Below are 24,716 nucleotides of genomic sequence, written 5' to 3'. Positions count from 1 at the left end.
GAGCAGGGAATATGGTATTGAGATAGAGGATCAGCCATGATATTGAATGGCCGACGACTCCTATTTTTCTATGTTTCAAAGAGATCACCTCTCATTCTTCTAAACTCCAGAGAGTATAGACTCAATCTCTCCTTGTGTATAGGACAACCCTTCATTCCCAGGAATCAATCTAGTGAACCTTCGTTGCAGCCCCTCTATAAGGCAAGTAGACCCTTCCTTCGCTTGGTATTTGACGTAAGAAAACTACTGGGCACTTGGTCTAAGCGTTAAACAAAGCTTTAATCAACTGTTTTACAACATGGAGGTCTAGTTGTGTCCTTCACTTGTTCCTGTTAAAGAATGTCCTGAGCAAGCTGGGCCTGTGCCTGAGTATTAATACTCTCCCTGGACAGCGCCACCCGTATGCTGCTCAGTATTGCACAGGATTCATGTCAGTATTGTTGACTGTTCTCCCTGCCCCACAGTCGCAGTAGCCTGCTAATGCTTGGATATTTTGACGGGCCACTGGGGGGTCCTTCCAGAAGTGTTGCCCCCCAGTGGGGTGGGGGAGAAACCTGGTCTAAAGCTGCCCTGAAACTGCTAACATTGTCCTGCTTCTCTGACAGAAAGCCTAGAAGAACTTGTGAAACAGAAAGATCTGGGCGATGGCATCTACTCCTGCGAGTATTACCCCAACTCTTCCGGGACCTACAGCATCTCCATCACTTGGGGTGGACAGCACATTCCCCGCAGGTGAGTTTGTTCTCTGGAACCTTCTACTGGCGGCGAAAGAAAGCTGGGGGGGTGGATGAGGGATTTATTCAAGTTTGCTGGACCTGAGCCCGTGTTCTTGTGTGTTTCTACAGTCCCTTTGAGGTGAAGGTTGGGTCTGAAGCTGGTCCCCAGAAGGTCCGAGCGTGGGGACCTGGTCTGGAGGGAGGAATTGCGGGCCAATCGGCTGACTTTGTAGTGGAAGCCATTGGGACGGACGTCGGAACACTGGGTAAGTAGTGGTGAGTGGTACGGAGCAGATACTGACCGAGATCGGCTTGGTGGACGCCCATCTGCTCTGTGCAGGAGAACGGTTGTGGCAAATTGGGCAGATGAGCCAACTTGTGCCAGCTAAGGGCACTGGAGTGGGGCTATGTGGGAAGCTCGGGTCCTCGGTTATGGGTGAGTCGGATACTGGCGTCCTTCCCTTCCATCTCCAGAGACTGCACCTCCCAGAGGGCAAGAGAAACCTGGGTTGGATGCTCCGGCGGGGTGGGGGGGCAAGGATGACCCAGGGAACATGCTTCCTACAACCCTCCGCGATCTCTGCGCTCCTCCAGTTCTGGCCTCTTGATCATCCCTCGATTTTATAATCGCTGCACCATTGGTGGCTGTGACTTCAGACACTTTGGCAGAAAAAATCAAAGAGCAAGTTATTATCTAAATGGAGAGAAACTGCAAAGTGCTACAGTACAAAGGGATCTGGGGGTCCTGGTGCATGAAACACAGGGTTAGTATGCAGGTGATCAGGAAGGCCAATGGAATCTTGGCTTTTATTGCGAGGGGGATGGAGTATAAAAACAGGGAAGTCTTGCTGCAGTTATACAGGGTATTGGTGAGGCCACACCTGGAATACTGCGTGCAGTTTTGGTTTCCATATTTAAGAAAAGATATACTTGCTCTCGAGGTAGTTCAGAGAAGGTTCACTCGGTTGATTCCGGAGATGAGGGGATGGACGTATGAGGAAAGGTTGAGTAGGTTGGGCCTCTACTCATTGGAGTTCAGAAGAATGAGAGGCGATCTTATCGAAACATATAAGATTGAGGGGGCTTGATCGGGTGGATGCGGGGAGAATGTTTCCACTGATGGGTGAGACTAGAACTAGGGGGCATAATCTTAGAATAAGGGGCCGCCCTTTCAAAACTGATGAGGAGAAACTTCTTCACTGAGGGTAGTAAATCTATGGAATTTGCTACCAGAGCTGTGGAAGCTGCAACATTAAATAAATTAAAAACGTAGATAGACAGTTTCCTAGCAGATAAGGGAATTGGGGGTTACGGGGAAGAGGGCAGGGAAGTGGACGTGAGTCTAGATTCGGATCAGCCATGATCCTATTGAATGGCGGAGCAGGCCCGAGGGGCTGTATGGCCTACTCCTGCTCCTACTTATGTTCTTATGGCCCTTTGGCTCTGGAATTCCCTCCTTAAACCACCACCTCTCCTTTAAAACCGACCTCTTTGACCAAGCTTTTGGTCACCTGCCCTAATTTATCCTTGTGTAGCTCTGTATCAAATTGTTTGATGATCGCTCCTGTGAAGCGCCTTGGGGTCAATTGGTGCTTTCAAACCTGAGATTGATGGGTTTTTGTTGGGTAAGGGGTGTCTCGTTTTACACACTTTGTATAAAAATAATAAATTGCAGGACAACGGAGTATTAGTTTAACTCCTTTTATTAAGCATTAGGTCTGTGATCTCACTCATAGCAGCACCAGTGGGGAAAGCATGGCATTAGGACCCCCTAGCCTGGGTCCTCAAAACAATACTAGTCCTTACCGATACCTGCAGGCCAATGATAATTCAATATGCAAATGTTAAAAGGGGTGCGGAGTCAAGGTGGGTAGATGGAGTGGAGGTACAGATCAGCTGTGATCTAATTGAATGGTGGAGCAGGCTCGAGGGGCTGAATGGCCTCCTCCTGTTCCTCAAGCCTGCAGCTCAAGTTAGTGCCTGGGGCCACGTTGAGTCATCTCCCTGATGGTAGGGTGACTGACTCACGTCTCTGTGTCTTCTCCCTGACAAATAGGTTTCTCTGTGGAAGGCCCGTCTCAGGCCAAGATTGAGTGTGACGACAAGGGTGATGGGTCGTGTGACGTGCGCTACTGGCCGACAGAATCCGGGGAGTACGCGGTCCACGTTCTCTGCAACAACGAGGACATCAAATACAGTCCCTTCATGGCCGACATTAAAACGGCACCTGCCAACTTCAAACCGGAGAAGGTAAGGGGGAAGGAAGGGGTCTTGAGGGAGAACCTGGAGTGGGGGCTAGTCACACTCCAATTGGGCTAGTAATGGCCCATCACCTCTTAGTCTGGTACAATCCCATTGGAGTCACAGAATCATAAAGTTACAGCACAGAAGTGTGTCCGCGCCAGCCAACGAGAGCGATCCAGCCTAATCCCACTTCCCAGCTCTTGGTCCGTAGCCCTGCAGGTTAGAGCGTCCCAAGTGCACATCCAAGTACTTTTTAAATGTGATGAGGGTTCCTGCCTCTACCACCCTTTCAGGCAGTGAGTTCCAGACCCCCACAACCCTCTGGGTGAAGAAATTTCCCCTCCAATCCCCTCTAAACCTTCCACCAATTACTTTACATTTTTGACCCCTCTGCTAAGGGAAATAGATCCTTTCTATCCACTTTATCTAGGCCCCTCATAATTTTATACACCTCAATAAGGTCTCCCCTCAGCCTCCTCTGTTCCAAGGAAAACAGACCCAGCCTATCCTCAATGCGAAGATCCTCTACTGGCAACATCCTTGTAAATCTCCTAGTGCAATCACATCTTTCCTGAGTTGAGGGAGAGCTCTTTGCTTTTCAGAGGTCTCTATGTCCACATGACCAGACAAGGTGGACCTCTTCAACCAAAGGGCAGCACCTCCAATCGGATGCTGGCCTAGTTATGGGCTGGAGTCCCAGATTTGGGGGCGGATGGAGTGAGAACCCCTGAGCCAAGTTTATGCACCAACTTGACTCTTGCTTTTGCCTTCGCAGGTGCGAGCTTATGGTCCAGGTTTGGCGAGCACTGGGAACGTCATCAACAAGCCAGCAGAGTTCACGGTCGATGCGAAGAATGGCGGCAAGGCACAGCTGAAGGTCTACGGTCAGGTAAGGGTCTCCCTCCTGCGAGCAGTGAGTGATTTCACCCTGCCTCTTTGGACAGTTTCTAATGGGGTGGTCCCCCTTTCTCCTTCAGGACTCTGAGGGAATGCCCATTGACGTACGTGTAAAGGACAACAAGGATGGCACCTATGCCTGTTCGTATACCCCCAAGAAACCCCTCAAAAACACGATGATGGTGTCATGGGGAGGAGTGAACATTCCAGAAAGCCCGTTCCGGGTGAGTCGTTGGGATTGAGTGACTAAAACGGGACAACTCTTCCACTATGATGTTGGTCCTTCTGCAATTCATCGACCTTTGGTTCCAACTGTGTTGTTTTCTTGTCTGCTCTTCCGCTGTAGGTGAACATTGGAGCAGGCAGCCACCCCGAGAAGGTCAAGGTCTACGGGCCTGGAGTGGCCAAGACCGGGCTGAAGGCCTACGAGCCGACCTACTTCACAGTGGATTGTGCTGAGGCCGGACAAGGTACTGGGAGATCTCCAGGGGTTGTCTCAAAGTTACCCGATTCCCAATGGCCGGCTTGGCTGGGTTTTGTTGTCTTCACATCAAACTCAAAGACCAGTTTCTGTCAGAGACCTTGCGACCAGTCTTCTGGAAAAGAGGAGGGTTTATAGGCCATGATTGGAGAGCACTGTCCATTTAAGGGGAAGCTGGATAAACATGAGGGAGAAGGGAAGAGCGTAATGTTAATGGTTAGAGGAGGCTCGAGTGGACTAGTTGGCCTATTTCTGTGCTGTATATTCTATAAGGCTGAGTGGGTGACCTGTTAGAGGTCTTAAAAAAAATTATGGAATGGGGACCTTGTGGGGAGTCCAAAGCTAGGGCCATAAATAAAGATGGTTACTAATAAATCCAATTGGGAATTCCAGAGAAACTTCTTGACCCAGATTTTTGTTTTTTTTGTTTTTGAGATGTGGGTGTCGCTGGCAAAGCCAGCATTTATTGCCCATCCCTAATTGCCCCTCGAAGGTGGTGGTGAGCCACCGCTGCAGTCTGTGTGGTGAAGGTGCTCCCACAGTGCTGTTGGGGAGGGAGTTCCAGGATTTTGACCCAGCGACTATACTTCTCAGTCAAGATGGTGTGACCTTGGAGGGGGTGGTGTTCCCATGCGCCTGCTGCCCTCTTCCTGCTAGGTGGAAGAGGTGGCGGGTTTGGGAGGTGCTGCCGAAGAAGCCTTGGCGAGCTACTACAGTGCATCTTGTAGATGGTGCACACTGCAGCCACGGTGCGCCGGTGGTGGAGGGAGTGAATGTTTAAGGTGGTGGATGGGGTGCCCATCAAGCGGCTGCTTTGTCCTGGATGGTGTCGAGCTTCTCGAGTGTTGTTGGAGCTGCAACTCATCCAGGCGAGTGGAGAGTGTTCCATCACACTCCTGACTTGTGCCTTGTAGATGGTGGAAAGGCTTTGGGGAGTCAGGAGGTGAGACACTCGCCACAGAATTCCCAGCCTCTGATCTACTTGTGTTGCCACTATTTGTGGCTGGTCCAGTTAAGTTTCTGGTCAATGGTGACCCCCTCCCCCCCCCCCCCCCCCCCCCCCCAGGATGTTGATGGGGAATTCAGTGATGGTAATGCTGCTGAATGTCGAGGGGTGGTGTTTAGACTCTCTCTTGTTCGAGACGGTCATTGCCTGGCAGGTAACATGCACGCCGCACATCAGCCCAAGTCTGAACGTCGTCCAGGTCTTGTTGCATGCGGGCATGGACTGCTTCATTATCTGAGGAGTTGTGAATGGCGCTGAACACTGCAGTGAGAGAATGTGGAACTCTCTACCACCGCGAGTGGTTGAGGCGAATAGCACCGATGCATTTAAGGGTAAGCTGGATAAACACGAGGGAGAAAGGAATAGAAGGATATGGGAGTGAGATGAAGAGGGGCGGGAGGAGGTTCGTGTGGAGCGTAAACACCGGCACGGACCAGTTGGGTTGAATGGCTGGTTTCTGTGTACACTAACCCGACCACCTTTCCATCTCCTAGGTGACGTCAGCATTGGAATCAAGTGTGCCCCAGGAGTGGTTGGACCTGCCGAGGCGGACATCGATTTTGACATCATTCGCAACGATAATGACACTTTCACTGTGAAGTACACGGCCCCAGGAGCCGGGCACTATACCATCATGGTGCTGTTTGCCGATCAGGTCTGTGTGCAGAGTGGGCAACATGCTTGGGGTGTGGTCCACTTATCCTAGAACCGCAACAACCCGCATTTATATAGCGCCTTTAATTTAGTAAAACGTCCCAAGGTGCTTCATGGGAGCGATTATCCGACTAAATTTGACACCGAGCCACATAAGGAGATATTGGGGACAGATGATCAAAAGCTGGGTCAAAGATGTCGGCTTCAAGGAGCGGAGAGGTTTAGGGAGGGAATTCCAGAGCTTGGGGCTCTGGCAGCTGAAGGCACGGCCGCCAGTGGTGGAGTGGTTGGAATTCGGGGGGGCTGGACAAGAGGCCGGAGTTGGCAGAACAGAGATCTCGTAGGATTAGCGAGAGGGTGTGGAGGGATTTGAGAATTTTTAAATCGAGGTGATACCAGACCGGGAGCCAATGCAGTCAGCGAGCGCGGGGGGTGCTGGATGAACGGGACTCGGAGTTAGGACACAGCCAGCAGAGTTTTGGATGCGCTCAGGTTTAGAGGGTGGAAGGCTGGCCAAGGGAGCGTTGGACTAGTCGGGTCTGTATGGTTGGACCTTCTAGGCCTGCTGTCTGTCATTTAAACTTTCCGGTGTCTTTATCTCTCAGGCTATTCCCATGAGCCCGTTGCGGGTGAAGGTGGATCCATCCCACGATGCCAGCAAAGTGAAGGTTGATGGACCTGGATTGAGCAGGACTGGTGAGGATGACCTCATTTGGTCTTTGGGGGTGGGTTGTGGCAGTTTGGTGTGTTGGACACCTCGTGCGGGATGCCTGCCGGTTGGAGAACTCTTTGATATTCATTCTCTGAATGTGGGTGTCGTTGGCAATGCCCAGCATTTATTGCCCATCCCTAGTTGCCCCTTGAGAAGGTGGTGGGGAGCTGCCTTGAACCGCTGCAGTCCCGTGTGGTGAAGGTGCTCCCACAGCGCTGTTGGGGAGGGAGTTCCAGGATTTTGACCCAGTGATGAAGGAACGGCCGATATATTTCCAAGTCAGGATGGTGTGTGACTTGGAGGGGAACTTGGAGGTGGTGGTGTTCCCGTGCGCTTGCTGCCCTTGTCCTTCTAGGTGGAAGACGTCGCGGGTTTGGGAGGTGCTGTCGAAGAAGCTTCTTGCAAATGGGTCCTTTCCAACCCGCACCAGCATTCTCCAAATGCCTCTGCACGTGAGGCTGGGTTGCAAATGTCGGTTGTGTAGGAATCCCTGGAGAGCCCAAGCACATCTCCTTCTCTGCACCTACGTGGACTTGCAATGGGAGCTATTGGAATGTCCACCAAGAGCAGCGAGCCTCCTAGACCCGGGCTAGGGACGGCGGTCATGCTCTCGGGTGGATGTAAAAGATCCCGTGTCCAAGTGCAGGGGGCCGCTCTCCCCTGTGTCCTGGGACTGATGTTCCTTCCCTCTCGACTGGTCATTCCTGTGGCTTGCAGTGTGCAAAATGGGCTGCCACATTTGCAAATGTAAATAACGGTGGTTTCTTTTGTATACAAGAGAGTTTTGAGATTTTCCTGAGGAGCCGTTGTACAAATGATGGATACCGCGAGACCCAAATAACTCTCTCTCTCGGTTAAAAATATACACGAGGCAGTCCAAAATCTCAGGCATTCACAGATTGTGAACTACGGGCAGCCTTCAATGCACCGAGCCCTTTAACAAATAGACGTGGGCTATCACTGGGCACTCCCCTTGCTGCTCGCGTCCTTTCTGTCCCATCCCAGTGAAATCCTGGTGAGGTCTGTGTATGCTGCTGGTCAGCGCAAGGTGGCAGCGGGGGTTTTTGTGCAAGGAATGGCGAGCTCTTGGCCCAGCGCGTGCACCTGCAGAGAAACCCCTCTTATCGCGGGTGTTGAGCGCTGGTGCGCGGCTCCGTCCCGGGGATGGAGCGGTTTCTCCCACCCTATGGATGTTGGGTAAAGAGCGCCCCCCATTCAACTGAGCATTTCTAAAAGACCGACGGCCGTAACTTGGAAAATGAGGATAAAGGTGGACAGTAACTCCGACGGGTTTCATTGTGCGGGTTAGGTGATGATCCTTGTTTTGGACCAGTTTGTCCACCAGATCTGTGCTGGGATAACTTTTTTGTTGCCTGTCTCTCTCTCCCCAGGGGTGGAAATGGGAAAACCCACTCACTTCACCGTCCACACCAAAGGGGCCGGAAAGGCCAAACCCAATGCCCAGTTCACTGGGCCCACCAAAGCAGAGGTGGTGCGAGATGTTGACATCGTGGACAACCATGATGACACTTACACGGTCAAGTACACCCCCATCCAGCAGGTACGACAACTCCTGTTTATACAGCGCCTCTAATGTCTAGGGGCAGGAGGAGGCCATTCAGCCCCTCGAGCCTGTTCTGCCATTCAGTGAGATCATGGCTGATCTACGACCTAACTCCAGCTACCCACGTTTGGCCCATATCCCTCTACCTCTGGTTAACACATCTACCAATGTCTGATTTCAAATGAACAATTGATCTAGTATCAATTGCAGTTTGCGGAAGGGAGTTCCAAACTTCTACCACCCTTTGAGTAGAAGTGTTTTCTAATTTCACACATGGAAACCGGAGTAGGCCCTTCGAGCCTGCTCCGCCATTCAATATGATCATGGCTGATCCTCTATCATATTCCTGCTCTCTTTCCCCCATACTCCTTGATGCCTTTTGCGTCAAGAACTCCTGAAAGGTCTGGCGTAGGCCATGTCCCCTAGACTCTCCAACCAGTGGCCATAGATTTTTTTATTTTTTATAGTTGGGTTAGGGAACCAAAGCAAGGTACTGGAGATGCAGATCAGCCCTGGTCTAATTGAATGACCGAACAGGCTCGAGGGACCTCTAGGAAGGAGATTCCTGATGTGGTTACGCTCGCGAACCTTCAAAGGACCAGTTGCTGAGTAATTTGGTCCGTTTCCACAATCTATAGTATCTGGTTTCTGCTGCCCCTCCGTCTGGGTGATGTATTATGACGGTTTTTTCTTTCCCTAATGCAGGGTAACCTGGGAATTGGAGTGACTTATGGCGGAGACAACATTCCCAAGAGCCCCTTCAATGTCGGTGTTGCTCCGACCTTGGACATGAGCAAGATCAAGATTAACGGACTCAATGACAGTGAGTGTGATGTTCAGACTGGGAATGTTTCATCTACATCAGGAGCAGGAGTGGGACAATCGGCCCCTCGAGCCTGCTCCGCCATTCAATAAGATCATGGCTGATCCAATCTTGTCTTCAACACCACTTTCCCGTTCTCTTCCCCGTACCCCTCGACTCCCCTGTAGTTCAAAGTCTGTCAATCTCCGCCTTGAATATATTCAGTGACTCAGACTCCGCAGCGCTCCAGGGTAGAGAATTCCAAAGATTCACGACCCTCAGAGGAAATTCCTCCTCCATCTTATTGTGAAATTGTCCCCTAGATCTAGATACCCCCACTGGGGGAAACATCCTCTCGGCATCCACCGTCAATCCCCCTCAGAATCTTATGTTTCAATAAGATCGCCTCTCATTCTTCTAAACTCCAATGAGTATAGGCTCAACCTTTCCTCATACGTCAACCCCCTCATCCCAGGAATCAACCTCGTGAACCTTCTCTGAACTGCCTCCAATGCAAGTATATCCTTCCTTAAATATGGAGACCAGAACTGTACGCAGTACTCCAGGTGCGGTCTCGCCAGCGCCCTGTACAGTTGCATCAAAACTTCCCTACTTTTATACTCCACACCCCTTGCAATAAAGGCCAACATTCCATTAGCCGTCCTAATTACTTGCTGTATCTGCATGCTAACTGGTTGTGTTTCATGTACTAGGACCCCCAGATCCTTTTGTACTGCAACATTTTGTAGTTTCTCCATTTAAAAAAAAAAAAAAAAAAAAAAAATTAAATAACTTTGCTTTTTCATTCTTCCTTCCAAAGTCAATAACCTCACATTTTCCCACATTATACTCCATCTGCCAAATTTTTGCCCACTCAATTAACCTGTCTATATATCCCTCTACTGAACTGCAGGCGGAGAGCAAAACTGTCTTCCTACAGTACACAAGATTAAAAATCTCGTCTTCCCTTTTGGGCAGGGATGGCTTCTGTTGGCCAATTTTAATACTTTGATCAGGAGGCTCTACGCATCGAATCAAGAGCCCAGAGGAGGCCATTCTGCCCATCGTGCCTGTGCCGGCTCTTTGAACGAGCTCTCCAATTAGTCCCACACATATTTCCCCCAGCCCTGCACATTTTTCCCTTTCTAGAATCTATCCAACTCCCTTTTTTTAAAGTTAATTGCCAAAGAACGAGGGGAGGGGAATGTTTTACGCAGCTCGTTGTTGTGATCTGGAACGTGCTGCCTGACAGGGCAGTGGGAGCAGATTCAATAGTAACTTTCAAAGGGGGGGGAATTGGATCAATATTTGAAAAGGAGAAATGTGCAGGGCTCTGGGGCAAGAGCAGGGGGGAGTGGGACTAATTGGGGAGCTCATTCCAAAGAGCCAGCACCGGCACAATGGGCTGAATGGCCGCCTCCTGTGCTGCAGGATTCTGAGTGAAGGGATGTCGGGCAAGGTTCCTACTTCCTTTTCTGGCTGTCCAGTGACTTGTAGAAAGCATTGGGAGCGGGCAAGACCAGACTCTGCCCACATTGTAGTCGTGCTCCTGGGGTGTAATTGTAGATCAGTGGAAGCTTGAAGTACTAATGGGAGCTGGGTGCCCAGGAGCTGAATGTTGGCATTGGAGAGGTGGGTGAATCACCCAACTAATCGTCAACGTTTGGTTTGTTCTTTGCAGAGGTCGAAGTTGGAACTGACCAGGAGTTCACTGTGAAGTCTAAGGGCGCGGGTGGCCAAGGTAAAGTTGCCGCCAAGATCACCGGGCCGGCCAACAAGTCGGTGCCGTGCAAAGTGGAGCCAGGCCTGAGCGCCGACAACAGCATCGTGAAGTTCATCCCACGGGACGAGGGGCCGTACCAGGTGGACGTGACCTATGATGGGATCCCAGTGCCCGGAAGTCCGTTCCCCGTTGAGGGAGTCACTCCCTCCAACCCTTCCAAGGTAAGATGTGCGACAGCTCGGCTCGTGGTGTCAGCTGTGGCTCGGTGGGTACCGCTCTTGTCTTGAGTCAGAAGGTCATGGGTTCAAGTCCTGTAATAGTGCGGCGCTCCCTCAGTGTCAGAGAGCAGTACTGAGGGAGCGCCGCACTGTCGGAGGGGCAGTACTGAGGGAGCACCGCACTGTCGGAGGGGTGGTACGGAGGGAGCGCCGCACTGTCGGAGGGGCAGTACTGAGGGAGCGCTGCACTGTCGGAGGGGCGGTACTGAGGGAGCGCCGCACTGTCGGAGGGGCGGTACTGAGGGAGCGCTGCACTGTCGGAGGGGCGGTACTGAGGGAGCACCGCACTGTCAGCGGGGCAGCCCTTTGGCTAAGGTTTTAAACCGCAGCCTTGTCTCCCTGTGCGGGTGGTTAAGTATTCCACAGTACTCTCTTCAAACGAGCTAGGAGTGCGCCAGGATCAACATAACTCTTTTAACCAAAAAAAACAAAACCGGTCATTTGGTTGCTGTTTGTCTTGTGGGGTCCCTGATGTGTGCCTAGTGACTGCCTCACTTACTTACACAAGTCACCACTTCAGATCTATTCAAAGTTGTGATGCAGATCAAGAAGTGAACCAAGCACTGGGGTTAATTTCTAGAAGTATAGCAATGAAAAGCAGAAGTTTAAACTTGTATCGAACCCTGGTTAGACCACACTTGGAGCACTGTGCACAGTTCTGGTCTCCATACACCTTGGTTAGACCACATTTGGAGCACCGTGTACAGTTCTGGTCTCCATATACTTTGGTTAGACCACACTTGGAGCACCGTGCACAGTTCTGGTCTCCATATACCTTGGTTAGACCACACTTGGAGCACTGTGCACAGTTCTGGTCTCCATATACCCTGGTTAGACCACACTTGGAGCACTGCACAGTTCTGGTCTCCATATACCTTGGTTAGACCACACTTGGAGCACCGTGCACAGTTCTGGTCTCTATTATAAAAGCTAGAGGCACTGGTGAAGGGGCACAAAAGATTCACAAGGATGATGCCAGAACTGAGGTTTCAAAGATTGGGAAAGGCTGAACAGGCTGGGGCTCTTCTAGGGAAGGGTGAGGTGTGACCTGATAGTGGTCTTTAAAATTGAGAGGTTTGATAGGGTAGACTTTTAGAAGATGTTTGCATTTACAGGGGAGACCAGGACTACGGGCCATAAATAATAAATCCAATGGCACTTCAGCGCACACTTGAGATTTCGCAGTTGTGTGTAACCCGGGGGGCAGCGGTCATTGGTAAACGAGGGGGTACAGGACCATCTCTCCCCAGAGACTGCAGAGAAAGAACTTTCATCTCTGGATGTCCCAAAGTGCTTCACAGCCAATGAAGTACTTTGAAGTGTGGTCGCTGTTGTCATGTAGGAAAGGTGGTGGCTAATTTGCACACAGCAAGATCCCATAAATGGCAATGTGGTGATCTGTTTGTGATGTTGATTTTGAGGGATAAGTAATGGCCGCAGGACACCGGGGAAAACTGCGCCCCCCCCCCCTGTTCTTCCAATAGTGGCCGTGGAATCACTGGGGGTATTGGCTTTGATTATGGGGTTCTGACTGAGGTGAGTGCTACCCACGCTGACCTCTAGGAAGTTCTTGAGTGATCAACACTGGCTGAAACGTGGAGTGTCAAAACCTTGGAATAATTTTGAGGAGGTGGTTGACTTTCTTTTGGGTTTGAGGATTTCTGGGTGGGTGGGCGGAATGGCCTTCCTCTTTGGTGGTTTTGACTCTTGTCTTTTTTTCAGGTTAAAGCCTATGGTCCTGGACTGAGAGGAGGTGTGGTGGGATCGCCAGCCCCCTTCACTATTGACACTAAAGGTGCCGGAATGGGAGGGCTGGGCCTTACGGTCGAGGGTCCTTGCGAAGCCAAGATCGAGTGCCTGGACAACGGTGACGGGACGTGTTCGGTGTCCTACCTGCCCACCGAGCCGGGCGACTACTTGATCAACATCCTCTTCGCCGAATCCCACATCCCCAGCTCGCCCTTCAAGGCGAGCATCACCACCTCCTTTGACCCGTCCAAGGTGAAGGCCTCTGGGCCTGGGCTGGAGCGGGGCAGGGTGGGCGAGTCTGGCAACTTTGTGGTGGACTGTGCCCATGCCGGCACGGCGGAACTGACCATCGAGATCATCTCTGACTCCGGCACCCCAGCGGAGGTACACATCCAGGACAATGGTGACGGGACCTACACCATCACCTACATACCGCTCTACCCTGGCATGTACACCATCACCATCAAGTACGGCGGGCAGCCGGTGCCCAACTTCCCCGCCAAGTTCCAGGTGGAGCCGGCAGTCGACACCGCTGGCGTCAAAGTTTACGGCCCTGGGGTTGAAGGTCGAGGTGAGTCTTCACTTTAAGAACCTCTGGACCAAAGGCAACGAGAGCCTGGCTACTCAAGTTGGCTTTTCCAGCCTGGTCCGTTCTTTCCCATCTCTCTACAATTATCTTAAATCTGTGTTCCCTGGTTACTGATCCTCCTGCCAATGGAAACCGTATCTCCCCAGCTAGAGTATTGTGTTCAATTCTGGGCACCACACTTTAGGAAGGAGGCCGAGGCCTCCTGAGAAGGTTATGGGGAGATTTACTAAAATGGTACCAGGGGTGAGGGACTTCAGTGATGTGGAGAAGCTGGGATTGTTCTCCTTGGAGCAGAGAAGGTTAAGGGGAGATTTAATCGAGGTGTTCAAAATCATGAAGGGTTTTGATGGAGTAAATAAGGAGAAACTGTTTGCAGTGGCAGGAGGGTCGGTAACCAGAGGACACAGATTGAAGATAATCGGTAAAAGAACCAGAGGGGAGATGAGGAGAATGTTTTTTACACAGCGAGTTGTTGTGATCTGGAACGCGCTGCCTGAAAGGGCGGTGGGAGCAGATTCAATAGTAACTTTCAAAAGGGGGATTGGAGAAATACTTGGAGAAAAATTTGCAGGAAGGAGTGGGAAGAATTGGAGAGCTCGTTCAAAGAGCTGGCACAATGGGCCGAATGGCGGCCTCCTTCTGTGCTGTTCTATCAAAACCCGCCATAATTATGAACACCTCACTTGAGTGAGGCTCCAGAGGTTAATTCGCTACGTCCGTCTCTCAGCAAGCGGTCCTTGCCTTCAGGAGTGCCGAAGAGTGGGGGATGGAAATTAAGCGTGTACCTTCATCGGAAAGGCGAGGTTCCTTGTGCCGAGGCTTCAAAGATTTGTGGAGGAGTAGCATAACTTATTTTTACCTTCCACGCCCCCCCCCCCCCTCCTCCTCCTCCGCAGGAGTCTTCCGTGAAGCAACGACAGAGTTTAATGTGGACGCCCGTCACCTGACCAACGCCGGTGGCAACCACGTCAAAACGCGGATCACCAATCCCTCGGGCACTCACACAGACGCCGTCATCAAGGACAAAGGCGATGGGACCTACAAGGTCGAGTACACTCCCTTCGAGGAAGGTAGGCATCTTCTGACTTTCTTTCCATCTGGGTCAAGCTCTTGGGGAACCTCCCCTAGACGGACCTTGACCCAGCCCGTTCTACCACTCATTCTTCTGACCTATTGGAGACCGGAGGTCCATAGAAACCTAGATAGGAGTAGGCCATTGGCCCCTCGAGCCTGCTCCGCCATTCAATGCGATCATGGCTGATCATCCAAATTCCGCACCCTGTCCCTGCTTTCTCCCCATATCCCTTGATCCCTTTAGCCTTAAATATATCTAACTCCTTGAATATATTTAATGAATTGGTGTCAACTGCCTTCTGTGGTAGAGAATTCCACAGGTTCACCACTCTCTGGGTGAAGAAATTCCTCCTCATCTTTGTCCTAAATGGCTTACCCCTTATCCTTAGACTGTGACCCCTGGTTCTGGACTCCCCGACCATCGGGAACATCCTTCCTGCATCTAGTCTGTCTAGTCCTGTTAGAATTTTATAAGTTTCAATGAGATCCCCTCTCATTCTTCTAAACTCCAGCGAGTATAAGCCTAATCAACCCAATCTCTCCTCATACGTCATTCCTGCCGTCCCAGGTATCGGCCTGGTGAATCTTCGCTGCACTCCCTCCGTGGCAAGAACATCCTTCCTCAGATAAGGTGACCAAAACTGCACACAATACTCCAGGTGTGGTCTCACCAAGGCCCTGTACAACTGCAGCAAGACATCCTTGCTCCTGTACTCGAACCCTCTTGCTATGAAGGCCAACATACCATTTGCCTTCTTAACCGCCTACATGCTTGCCTTCAGCGACTGGTGCACAAGGACACCCAGGTCTCGTTGCACTTCCAGCCCGTTCTCCCACACACTCTTCCAGTAGATTCTGGATGGAGGTGTCGGGGGAGGTAGGAGTTGGCTGGTGGACATGCACAGGCCTAACCTCCAAGTAGTTGACCTTTTTTGGGGGCAGAACCTTCTGACTAGGGGCAACAGCCTGATAGAACAACGGATTGCCTTTCAAAGACTGACCTGTGTATTTCCAATCGTCCATTCAGGTTTTCAAGTTTTTTTTTCTTCGAGTGGCTTCACTCTTGCTGCTTTCCCATACTGCTTTGTGACTCCTGGGCTAAATTGAGGGTAAACGGCCGAGCTCGATGCGTTAATATCTTGAGTGAAGACGGAGGGAGGAGAGCTGACCAAACCTGATGGCATGAGGCCGCTCCAGTAGGTTGGAGTGGGATGAATATTTGCCTCTGGCCTCGGCAAAAGAACCTTCAATGAGCAAATTGCCACTGCCGTTAACCTCCCGGTTTTGAAGTGCTTTGCGTTCCAAGCTCTGACCTCAAACACTCCTTGGCAATGGTGCAATATATCTTGTATTTTTTTTTTAATATAAACATGTAGAAACCAGAGTGCCTGGAATGAATTCCAATGCTTCACATCACTTTTGTATGGGGTGTGTCTAGGCTGCTATTTGCTTTGACGGTCCTTGGAGAGGAAATCTCATTATTCCATCAAGTCTACAGCACAGAAACAGGCCAATCGACCCATCTGGTCTGTGCCGGTGCTTTATGCTCCACACGAGCCTCATCTCACCCCATCACCATCTCCTTCTATTCCTTTCTCCCTCGTGTGTTTATCCAGCTTCCCCTTAAATGTATCTCCGCCATTCGCCTCGACCACTCCGTGGGAGCGAGTTCCACATTCTCACCACTCTCTGGGTAAAGTTTCTCCTGAATTCCCGATTGGATTTATTAGTGACTCTCTTCTATTGACGGGCCCTAGTTCTGGTCTCCCCCCACAAGTGGAAACATCTTCTCTACGTCTACCCTATCGAACCCCTTTCATAATAAAGACCTCGATCGGGTCACCCCTCAGTCTTTTTTCTAGACAGTAGAGCCCCAGTCTGGTCAATCTTTACTGATGGGTGTAACCTCGCAGTTCTGGTATCATTCTAGTAAATCCCATTTGCACCTTCTCCAGTGCCTCTACGCCTTATTTATAATATGGAGACCAGAACTGAGCGCAGTGCCCCAAGTGTGGTCTAACCAAGGTACACGGAGACCAGAACTCTGCATGGTGCTGCAAGTGTGGTCTAACCAAGGTATATGGAGACCAGAACTGTGCACGGTGCTGCAAGTGTGGTCTAACCAAGGTTCTATACAAGTTTAACATAACTTCCCTGCCCCCGCCCTGTGCTTTGTCAGCTCTTTTTATGGCCTTACTGGCCTGAATCTTCTGATTTTTGCTTAAGTTTCTTTCTTCCTCCTGTTCCACTAGGGGTACATTCCATTGACGTTGCCTATGCCGACACTCCGGTCCCCAACAGTCCCTTCAGAGTGCCAGTCACCGAGGGATGTGACTCGAGCAGGGTTCGTGCCTACGGGCCGGGCCTGGATGGAGGAATCACCAACAAACCAAACAAATTCACTGTGGAAACCAGGTAGGTGGGCTTCCCATTTTAAAGGCTCCATTAAAACCTCTGGGGCCAAGCTTCTTGTCTCCTGCTCTAACCTCCTTACGTGGCTCGGTGTTAAATTTTGATAACTCCCCTGGGATGTTTTACTGTGTGGAAGAAACATAGAACAATAGGAGCAGGAGTCGGCCCTTCGAGCCTGCTCCGCCATTCAATATGATCATGGCTGACCCTCTCTCAATACCATATTCCTGCTCTCTCCCCATACCCCTTGATGCCTTGTGTCTAGAAATCTGTCTGTCTCTGTCTCTGTCTCTGTCTCCTTCTTAAATATATTCAGTGACTTGGCCTCCACTGCCTTCTGTGGTAGAGAATTCCACAGGTTCACCGCCCTGAGTGAAGAAATTCCTCCTCATCTCAGTCCTAAATGTCCTACCCCGTATCCTGAGACTGTGACCCCCCTCGTTCTAGACCCCCCCCCCCCCTCCCCCAAGCCAGGGGAAACCCTCCCTGCATCCAGTCTGTCTAGCCCTGTCAGAATTTTATACGTTTCAATGAGATTCCCTCTCATTCTTCTAAACTCTAGTGAATACAGGCCTAGTCGACCCAATCTCTCCTCATACGACAGTCCTGCCATCCCAGGAACCAGTCTGGTGAACCTTCGCTGCACTCCCTCTATGGCAAGTATATCCTTTCTTGGGTAAGGAGACCAAAACTGCACACAGTACTCCAGGTGTGGCCTCACCAAGGCCCTGTATAACTGTAGTGAGACATCCTTGCTCCTGTACTCAAATCCTCTCGCTACGAAGGCCAACAGACCATTTGCCTTCCGAACTGCTTGCTGCACCTGCATGCTTACCTTCAGTGACTGGTGTACAAGGACACCCAGGTCCCTTTTTTATACATCAACATTTCCCAATCGTCACCATTTAAATAATACTCTGCCTTTCTTTTTCCTACCGAAGTGGATAACTTCACATTTATCCACATTATACTGCATCTGCCATGTATTTGCCCACTCACTCAACTTGTCTAAATCGCCTTGAAGCCTCTTAGCATCCTCCTCACAACTCACAATCCCACCTAGTTAGGTGACCCCCTACAGTGCTTATTCCTGGAGCTTTCATCAGTTGAGATGACCCATAATCCATGCCGACACTCACCAGGGGCAGTGCTGAGGGAGTGGCGCACTGTCGGATGAGATGTTAAACCTGAAGTCCTGTCTGCGCTCGCAGGCGGACGTAGAAGATCCCACGGCCACTGTTGGAAGAAGGGTGGGGTGAGAGTTTGCCCTGGTGTCTGGGTTGTTCTCATTGCTGTTTGTGGGAGCTTGCTGTGTGCAAATTGCCTGCTGTGTTTCCTACATTACAACAGTGACCGCACTTCCAAAATACTTCATTGGCTGTGAAGCGCTTTGGGACGTCCTGAGGTGGTGAAAGGCGCTGGAGGAATGTAACTCCTTGTTTGTGATGCTCCTTCAATCTTTCTCCCTTCCTTCCCCCCCCCAATAAAAAGGAACGCTGGGACAGGTGGGCTGGGCCTGGCAGTCGAAGGACCATCTGAAGCGAAGATCACCTGCAAGGACAACAAAGATGGCAGCTGCTCGGTGGAATATATCCCGTACGAGCCTGGCACCTATGATGTGATCATCACCTATGGTGGACAGCAAATACCAGGTAAGGAAGGGGGGGTCACCTGCTTTGTCTTGGCCTGATGCTGAAGGTAGGAAAGATTGATTTGGGGCAGTAACCTTTTTCTCACTCCCTCCTCCTCTTGTTTCTCTTCAGGAAGTCCATTCAAAGTTCCTGTTGGCGACACTGTCGATCCCACTAAAGTCAAGTGCGTGGGCCCAGGCCTGGGCACCAATGTTCGTGCCAATGTCCCACAATCCTTCAATGTTGACACCAGTAAGGCTGGGGCAGCTCCCTTGAACGTCAGTGTTGTTGGGCCTAAAGGTAAGTCTTCAGCTGAATGATTTGAGCATCACTTGGGTAGTTTTCTCCTAGATGTGCATCTAGACCGCTTGCATCTTCTCTCTCACTCTTTGGTTCTCTTGTTGTCTAGCTCCTCCCTTCCCCCCCCCCCCCCACCCCCACCCAAAAAGCTGAGTGCTGGGTATCTAGTTACTGGTCCATCCAATTTCTCTTTAAATTCCTTTCATGCTTGCCTCTTTCTCTGCTTCCTCACTTGGTGTTAAAATGAAGTCCTCTGACATTACCTCCCACTCTAATTCATTCATTCCTTCCCAGGGGCCTCCAAACTGTGGGACCCCCTCCCCCTTCCCCTTCCCTTGGTCTCCTTTCTCCAACCCATGGACTCCTCCCTTGGTCTTCCCTGTTCTCCTACCCAACACCAACCGCTTTGGTTTTTTTTTTTTTAAAACCCCATCTCTTAACTCTTCGACCTTGATGTCCTGCACCTTGGCTTTTCCAACTAGATCGAGCTGGCGATTGCTGTAAGGTTGGAAGCTTCTTGTGTCCATCTCTGGAATTTTATGTTCACCATAATCCTTTGATTTACCCCCTCCACGCCCCTCTAGGAGTTGTAGAGCCCGTGGAAGTTATTGACAATCCGGACCGGACTAAAACGGTCAACTATGTGCCAACCCGCGAGGGACCTTACACTGTTTCTGTCCAGTACGCCGATCAGGAAATCCCACGCAGGTATGTATACACATGGGTGGGGGGGGGGGAATAGATATTCAGCGGCCATTGGCTCTGCTGGCCTGGCCAGATAGATGTCAGCGTCTTCTGCTCCCACCCTGGGTTGTGGAAATTTAGGACCGCAACTTGCATTTGTTTAACAGTACTTCAAGGAGCGTCGTCTTGACACCGGACCACAAGGGGATATTGGGGACTGGTGGGTGACCAAGAGCTTGGTCAGAGGTAGGTTTTAACGAGGGGAGCGAGAGGCAGAGGTGTTTAGGGAGGGAATTCAAGAGCTTTGGGGGGGGTCCTCTGCAGCTAACTTGGGCTGGAGGGGGGGGGCCCCCCCAACTTTGTGCACAGCAAGATCCTGCAAACAGCAATGTGTGAAAAATGACCAGATCACTTTTTACTGATGTTGCGGGGGGGGGGGGGGAAACATTGGCCCCAGGATGCCGGGGCAAACTCCCCCTGCTCTTCCAATAGTGGCCGTGGGATCTTTTACATCCACCCGAGAGGGCAGACAGGGCCTCTGTTTAACATGGAGTGCAGTAGAGGCCATGGAGGGATTGGAAAACCGGACCGGGTGCCAATGTAGGTCACTGGGGTGGGTGTTAGCTTGTGAATGAGACACAGGGCAGCAGAGTTCTAGACGAGATGAAGCTTGTGGGAGGCAAGCCAGGGGAGCGTTGGACTAGTCGAGTCTGGAGGTACCCAAGGCAGTGGGGGGATGATGAGGGTTTAGCAGCAGACGAGCTGGGATCTTGCTGGTCTGTGGTGGACTTGGTGACGAGCCCGCGTGAAGGTGGTGCACAGGCCTCCATCTTTGAGGAGTGGGTTGAGCTGTTTCCAGGTGGTGTTCCCATGAGTGGGAAGACTTTAGGTGCAAGATGGCGCCTTGAATTTTTGGGGTGAATTTGTCTTGTGTTTTTTTTCTCTTCCAGCCCTTTCAAGGTGAAGGTCTTGCCCACACACGATGCCAGCAAAGTCAAGGCCAGCGGTCCAGGCCTCAACACCACTGGTGTGCCAGCCAGCCTGCCCGTGGAGTTCACCATCGATGCCAAGGACGCAGGGGAGGGCTTGTTGGCGGTTCAGATCACCGTGAGTCACTCTGAGTTAAAGTACAAAAAGATCTTTCATTTCTACATGCCCTTCACCTTTGGACCTCCCAAAACGCTCGTCAGTGAAGGACTGTTGTAGAGAAACGCGGCAGCCGACTTTGTGCACAGCACGATCCCGCAAACAGCAATGTGAAAAATGACCAGATCGTGTTTTTTTTTTTTTTTTTTTAAACTGATGTTTAAGAGAACATTGGTCCCAGGACACTGGGGAGAACTCCCTGGTCTTCTATTTAGAGTGTTCACGTCTCTCTGTACAAGATTGAATGAGTGGAAATCAGATAGTTCAGCATCTCCTGTGGAGCCGAAGGAGGCCATTCAGCCCCTCGAACCTGTTCCGCCATTCAGTAGATCACAGCTGTATCTTGCCTCCATCCACCCGCCAGTGTTCAGTAACCCTTAATACCCTTGACCAACAAAAATCTACATCTCCATCTTGAAAGACTGCTCCCTCCGCACCACCCCTCCGACAATGTGGCGCTCCCTCAGTACCGGCCCCTGGGGAGTGTCTGCCTGGATTATGGGCTCGCACCTCTGTAGCGATGGTTCAAACCCAAGACCTTCTGACTCACCGGGGAGCCACAGCTGACCCCTTGTGTGACTGAAGCACTGTCGGGTTGTTGAAACTTGTGCCTTGCAGGGGGCGATGTGCTTTCTACACATTTCCTGTCTGTTGCTCTTGTCTCCTGTTCCTACTAAACTGGTTTTAACCGTTCAACCGACAGGACCCAGAGGGCAAGCCGAAGAAAGCCAACATTCGTGACAACCGTGACGGGACCTACACGGTCTCCTACATCCCGGCCATGACCGGCCGCTACACCATCCTCATTAAATACGGCGGGGACGAAATCCCCTACTCTCCCTACCGCATCCGGGCCCTGCCCACCGGAGACGCCAGCAAATGCACGGTCACAGGTGAGTCTCCGCTGCCCCTTCTGACGCCCCATCACGCCAATAAATGCCCCCCACTACCCCCATTCCTTTAATGTACACACGTTCTATAAATTTGCCATTTGCTGCACACTTTTCATGGTTTAAATGCCTTTTTTAATTTGATTTATGTTGAGCACAATTTCCTTGTATCTCACTTGACCTTTCCTTGCTCTCTGCCCTCTCACCTCAGTGTCAATCGGAGGTCACGGGTTAGGTAAGCTGCTTGCTTGTATTGCCTGTTTTAAAGTTTTATTCTCCCCTCCCACCTTCCCTTTAACCTCTTTGTTTAAAGACCATTTTTGGCATGTGCTGATCACGGCAATGTGTCTTAACGAGCGTTGTATTGCCAAATTCTCGGGTTGCTAAGCAACTGTCCTCCATTTTTGTTCGGCCATTTTGTTTTCCCCTCAATTGGGTAGATTTTTTTTTTTAGCAAAACGTTAATTCAATTTGCAATTATTCCTGGTGAATTGATCGATTTCATTGACCGACATACTGTGAACAGCATCAGCCCAATCATGAAAGGCCACGCCAATGTCTGTCGTCCATTTAATAGTTTTTAAAATCATCTCCACCATGAGTGCTTCTGTTTCGAGCTTTGCCAGAACTGGGACTGTCCTGTTAACCCCTTAATATAAAAAGGATGTCGTGTGTGTGTGGGGAGAGGGTTTTATTATTTTTTTGGCTGCGGTCTTGTGGCCCCCTTCAAAAGTCAACACCAGACCCCGGTGAGGTAAATGCGACAGAGCCACACTGGTCAAGGTGGGCCTTGGAGTGCCAGCTGGGCCAATGGCCATGTGATGCTTCACTTGGCTTCGGTGTCCTTGGACTGTTGGCGGAGGGGTAGGGGAAGCAAGTGGGTGGGTTTATGGGGTTCGGGGGGTGGGGGGGGGAAATAAGCCAGTGCTTCTGTCGAGAGATCGCTGATTGCTCTTGTATTCTCCGACCAGAGTCAAGTGGGTCTGGCTGTGTTGTCTTGCACCCTCAACTCGCGTGGGGTGGGTGGGATGTCCAGGGTCCCAATTGTCTCTTGACTTCTCGTCTGCAAACTTGACACGGACACTGGTACGGCCTGTAACATGTCTAGGAATTGTGTGCATGAGTTCTGCGGTCATGGCTGGCTTCATGCCGGAATGGGCTGGGCAGAGATGACGACAGAACTGCTTTTAGAGATGGCTGTGTGTGTGTGTATGTGTGTCTCTTGCCTTGTTAAAAGATACTCCTTGGAACACCTGCCATCTCGAGCCTTGGATGTGAAAAGATCCCCTTCCTGCAAATCTGCTCCCCCCCCCCCCCCCCCCCTGCGAACCGGGTTGGGACTTGGCACCTGTTGTGAAATGGGAGGGGTGGGTACGAGAAGAGCTGTAGGGTTTGAGGCTTTAGTCGCACACAGTGATTGGCTTGCAAGTCTTTTTTACCGCTTGGTGTGTGGCAACCAAATTATTTCAATGGCTGCCGATCGCCCAATCTTGGCAGTGTTGAAGATATGGTAATTGGCCACAATTAGAAGGGGGAAGGCATTCAAGCCAGAAGATGGCATGCAGGTACAGCAAGCAATTAGGAAGACCAATGGTATGTAGGCCTTTATTGCAAGGGGGTTGGGAGTATAAGAGTAAGGAAGTCTTGCTGCAGTTGTGCAGGGCCTTGGTGAGACCACACCTGGAGTACTGTGTGCAGTTTTGATCTCGTCTAAAGGATATACTTGCCTTTTAAAGGCAGTGCAACGAAGGTTCACTAGATTGGTCCCTGGGATGAGCGGGCTGTCCTGAGGAGAGATTGAGTAGATTGGGCCGATACTCGAGTTTAGAAGAATGAGAGGTGATCTCATAAAGATATAAGATTCGGGGGGGGGGGGGATTGACAGGGTAGATGCTGAGAGGCTGTTTCCCCCCCTCCTGGCTGGAGAGTCTAGAACCAGGGGTCACAGTCTCAGGATAAGGGGTCGGCCATTGAGGACTGAGATGAGGAGGAATTTCTTCACTCGGAGGGCGGTGACTCTTTGGAATTCTCTGCCCCAGAGGGCTGTGGAGGCTCAGTCGTTGAGTCTATTCAAGGCTGAGATCGAGAGATTTTTGGAATCGAGGGATATGGAGATCGGGCGGGAAAGTGGAGTTGAGATGGAAGATCAGCCCTGATCTTATTGAATAGCGGAGCAGGCTCGAGGGGGCCGAATGGCCGACTCCGCTACTATTTCTTCTGTTCCAAGACTGGATTAGGCCTGGCTGTAGCAATTTGAACTGCCATCCCATGCTTGATCCGGCCTATCGCTGACCAGAGTTGGTACTGAGGCAAGCTCCTTGGAGAGTGTTGGTAGGTCTGTATCCTGATGTATGCCATCTTGAGGCCCAGATGGGTGCAGCCATAGTCTTCATTTGGGTTGAGTTCTGATTGATCGTGCTCCCCCCCCACCCACCCCTGGAAGAAATTCAAAGGTTCCGGAATCTTCTAAAAACCATCTATTGGTGTTTCCAAGTGGTTGCTCTGTTTGGGGTCTTCCCTTCCCCTGCTGCTATTGGCTGCTCTTGACTGTGCTTGCCACCCCACAAGAAGGAATGCTGTGATTGCTGGCTTTGTTTGCTGATTGGATGCTTGAGTAGAGACTAGTATTGCTGATCTCGGTTGGCTGAAGGGTACGTTCCAGTAAAGGTGGGTCACCTTTTAGCAGGCGGGGCTCCCTCACCTGAGTTGGGGGAAATGAACGATCAGGAACTTCTTGTCTGGGCTGCAATTGGCCCGTTATTCCTGCCCGCCCTTGGACTAAGGGGCAACCCAATCGGCCAAGGTTCCTGAAGGTCTCATGATTCCGACACCGGCACGATGGGCCCAATGGCCTCTTTCTGTGCTGTGTCCTTGTGATCTCCTCTGGTGAGTGAATGCTGAGTGAAGACCAGGATGGTCTTTCTGTCATTCCCTTCCTCCCACCCAACCAACTCCCATGTTGCCTAGGTGTCCACCTGAATGGGAACTTGACATAGAAGCATAGATAGGAGTAGGCCCTTCGAGCCTGCTCTGCCATTCAATGAGATCATGGCTGATCATCCAAATTCAGTACCCTGTCCCTGCCTTCTCCCCATATCCCTTGATCCCTTTAGCCTGAAGAAATATATCCAACTCCTTGAATATATTTAATGAATTGGCCTCCA

At 51.0% G+C, this 24,716-nt stretch overlaps 1 protein-coding gene across 3 annotated transcripts in view; it reads left to right on the top strand.

Moving 5' to 3' along the window:
* LOC147086648 (filamin-A-like) overlaps positions 1-24,716 on the top strand; it is a 63,826-nt gene that overhangs the window by 11,639 nt on the left and 27,471 nt on the right. For 2 of the 3 annotated variants that reach the window (XM_085978787.1, XM_085978786.1), the window contains exons 9-28: positions 606-732; positions 846-982; positions 2,773-2,966; positions 3,736-3,849; positions 3,938-4,081; positions 4,204-4,327; positions 5,839-5,999; positions 6,604-6,694; positions 8,102-8,271; positions 8,980-9,097; positions 10,758-11,020; positions 12,800-13,397; positions 14,312-14,485; positions 16,742-16,904; positions 18,393-18,553; positions 18,665-18,832; positions 19,417-19,540; positions 20,467-20,623; positions 21,366-21,555; positions 21,764-21,787. In XM_085978787.1, coding sequence (XP_085834913.1) covers positions 606-732; positions 846-982; positions 2,773-2,966; positions 3,736-3,849; positions 3,938-4,081; positions 4,204-4,327; positions 5,839-5,999; positions 6,604-6,694; positions 8,102-8,271; positions 8,980-9,097; positions 10,758-11,020; positions 12,800-13,397; positions 14,312-14,485; positions 16,742-16,904; positions 18,393-18,553; positions 18,665-18,832; positions 19,417-19,540; positions 20,467-20,623; positions 21,366-21,555; positions 21,764-21,787 — 3,402 coding nt within the window. The remainder of the gene's footprint in view (positions 1-605; positions 733-845; positions 983-2,772; positions 2,967-3,735; positions 3,850-3,937; positions 4,082-4,203; positions 4,328-5,838; positions 6,000-6,603; positions 6,695-8,101; positions 8,272-8,979; positions 9,098-10,757; positions 11,021-12,799; positions 13,398-14,311; positions 14,486-16,741; positions 16,905-18,392; positions 18,554-18,664; positions 18,833-19,416; positions 19,541-20,466; positions 20,624-21,365; positions 21,556-21,763; positions 21,788-24,716) is intronic. The other variant, XM_085978788.1, reaches the window with a different exon arrangement.

Source organism: Somniosus microcephalus, unplaced genomic scaffold (genome assembly GCF_052327205.1).
Source record: "Somniosus microcephalus isolate GS21.2 unplaced genomic scaffold, FLI_Smic_1.0 unresolved_chr7, whole genome shotgun sequence".
Lineage (NCBI taxonomy): Eukaryota > Metazoa > Chordata > Chondrichthyes > Squaliformes > Somniosidae > Somniosus > Somniosus microcephalus.
Note: the sequence above shows the minus strand (reverse complement) of the source record. Positions and strands in the feature narration are given on the sequence as shown.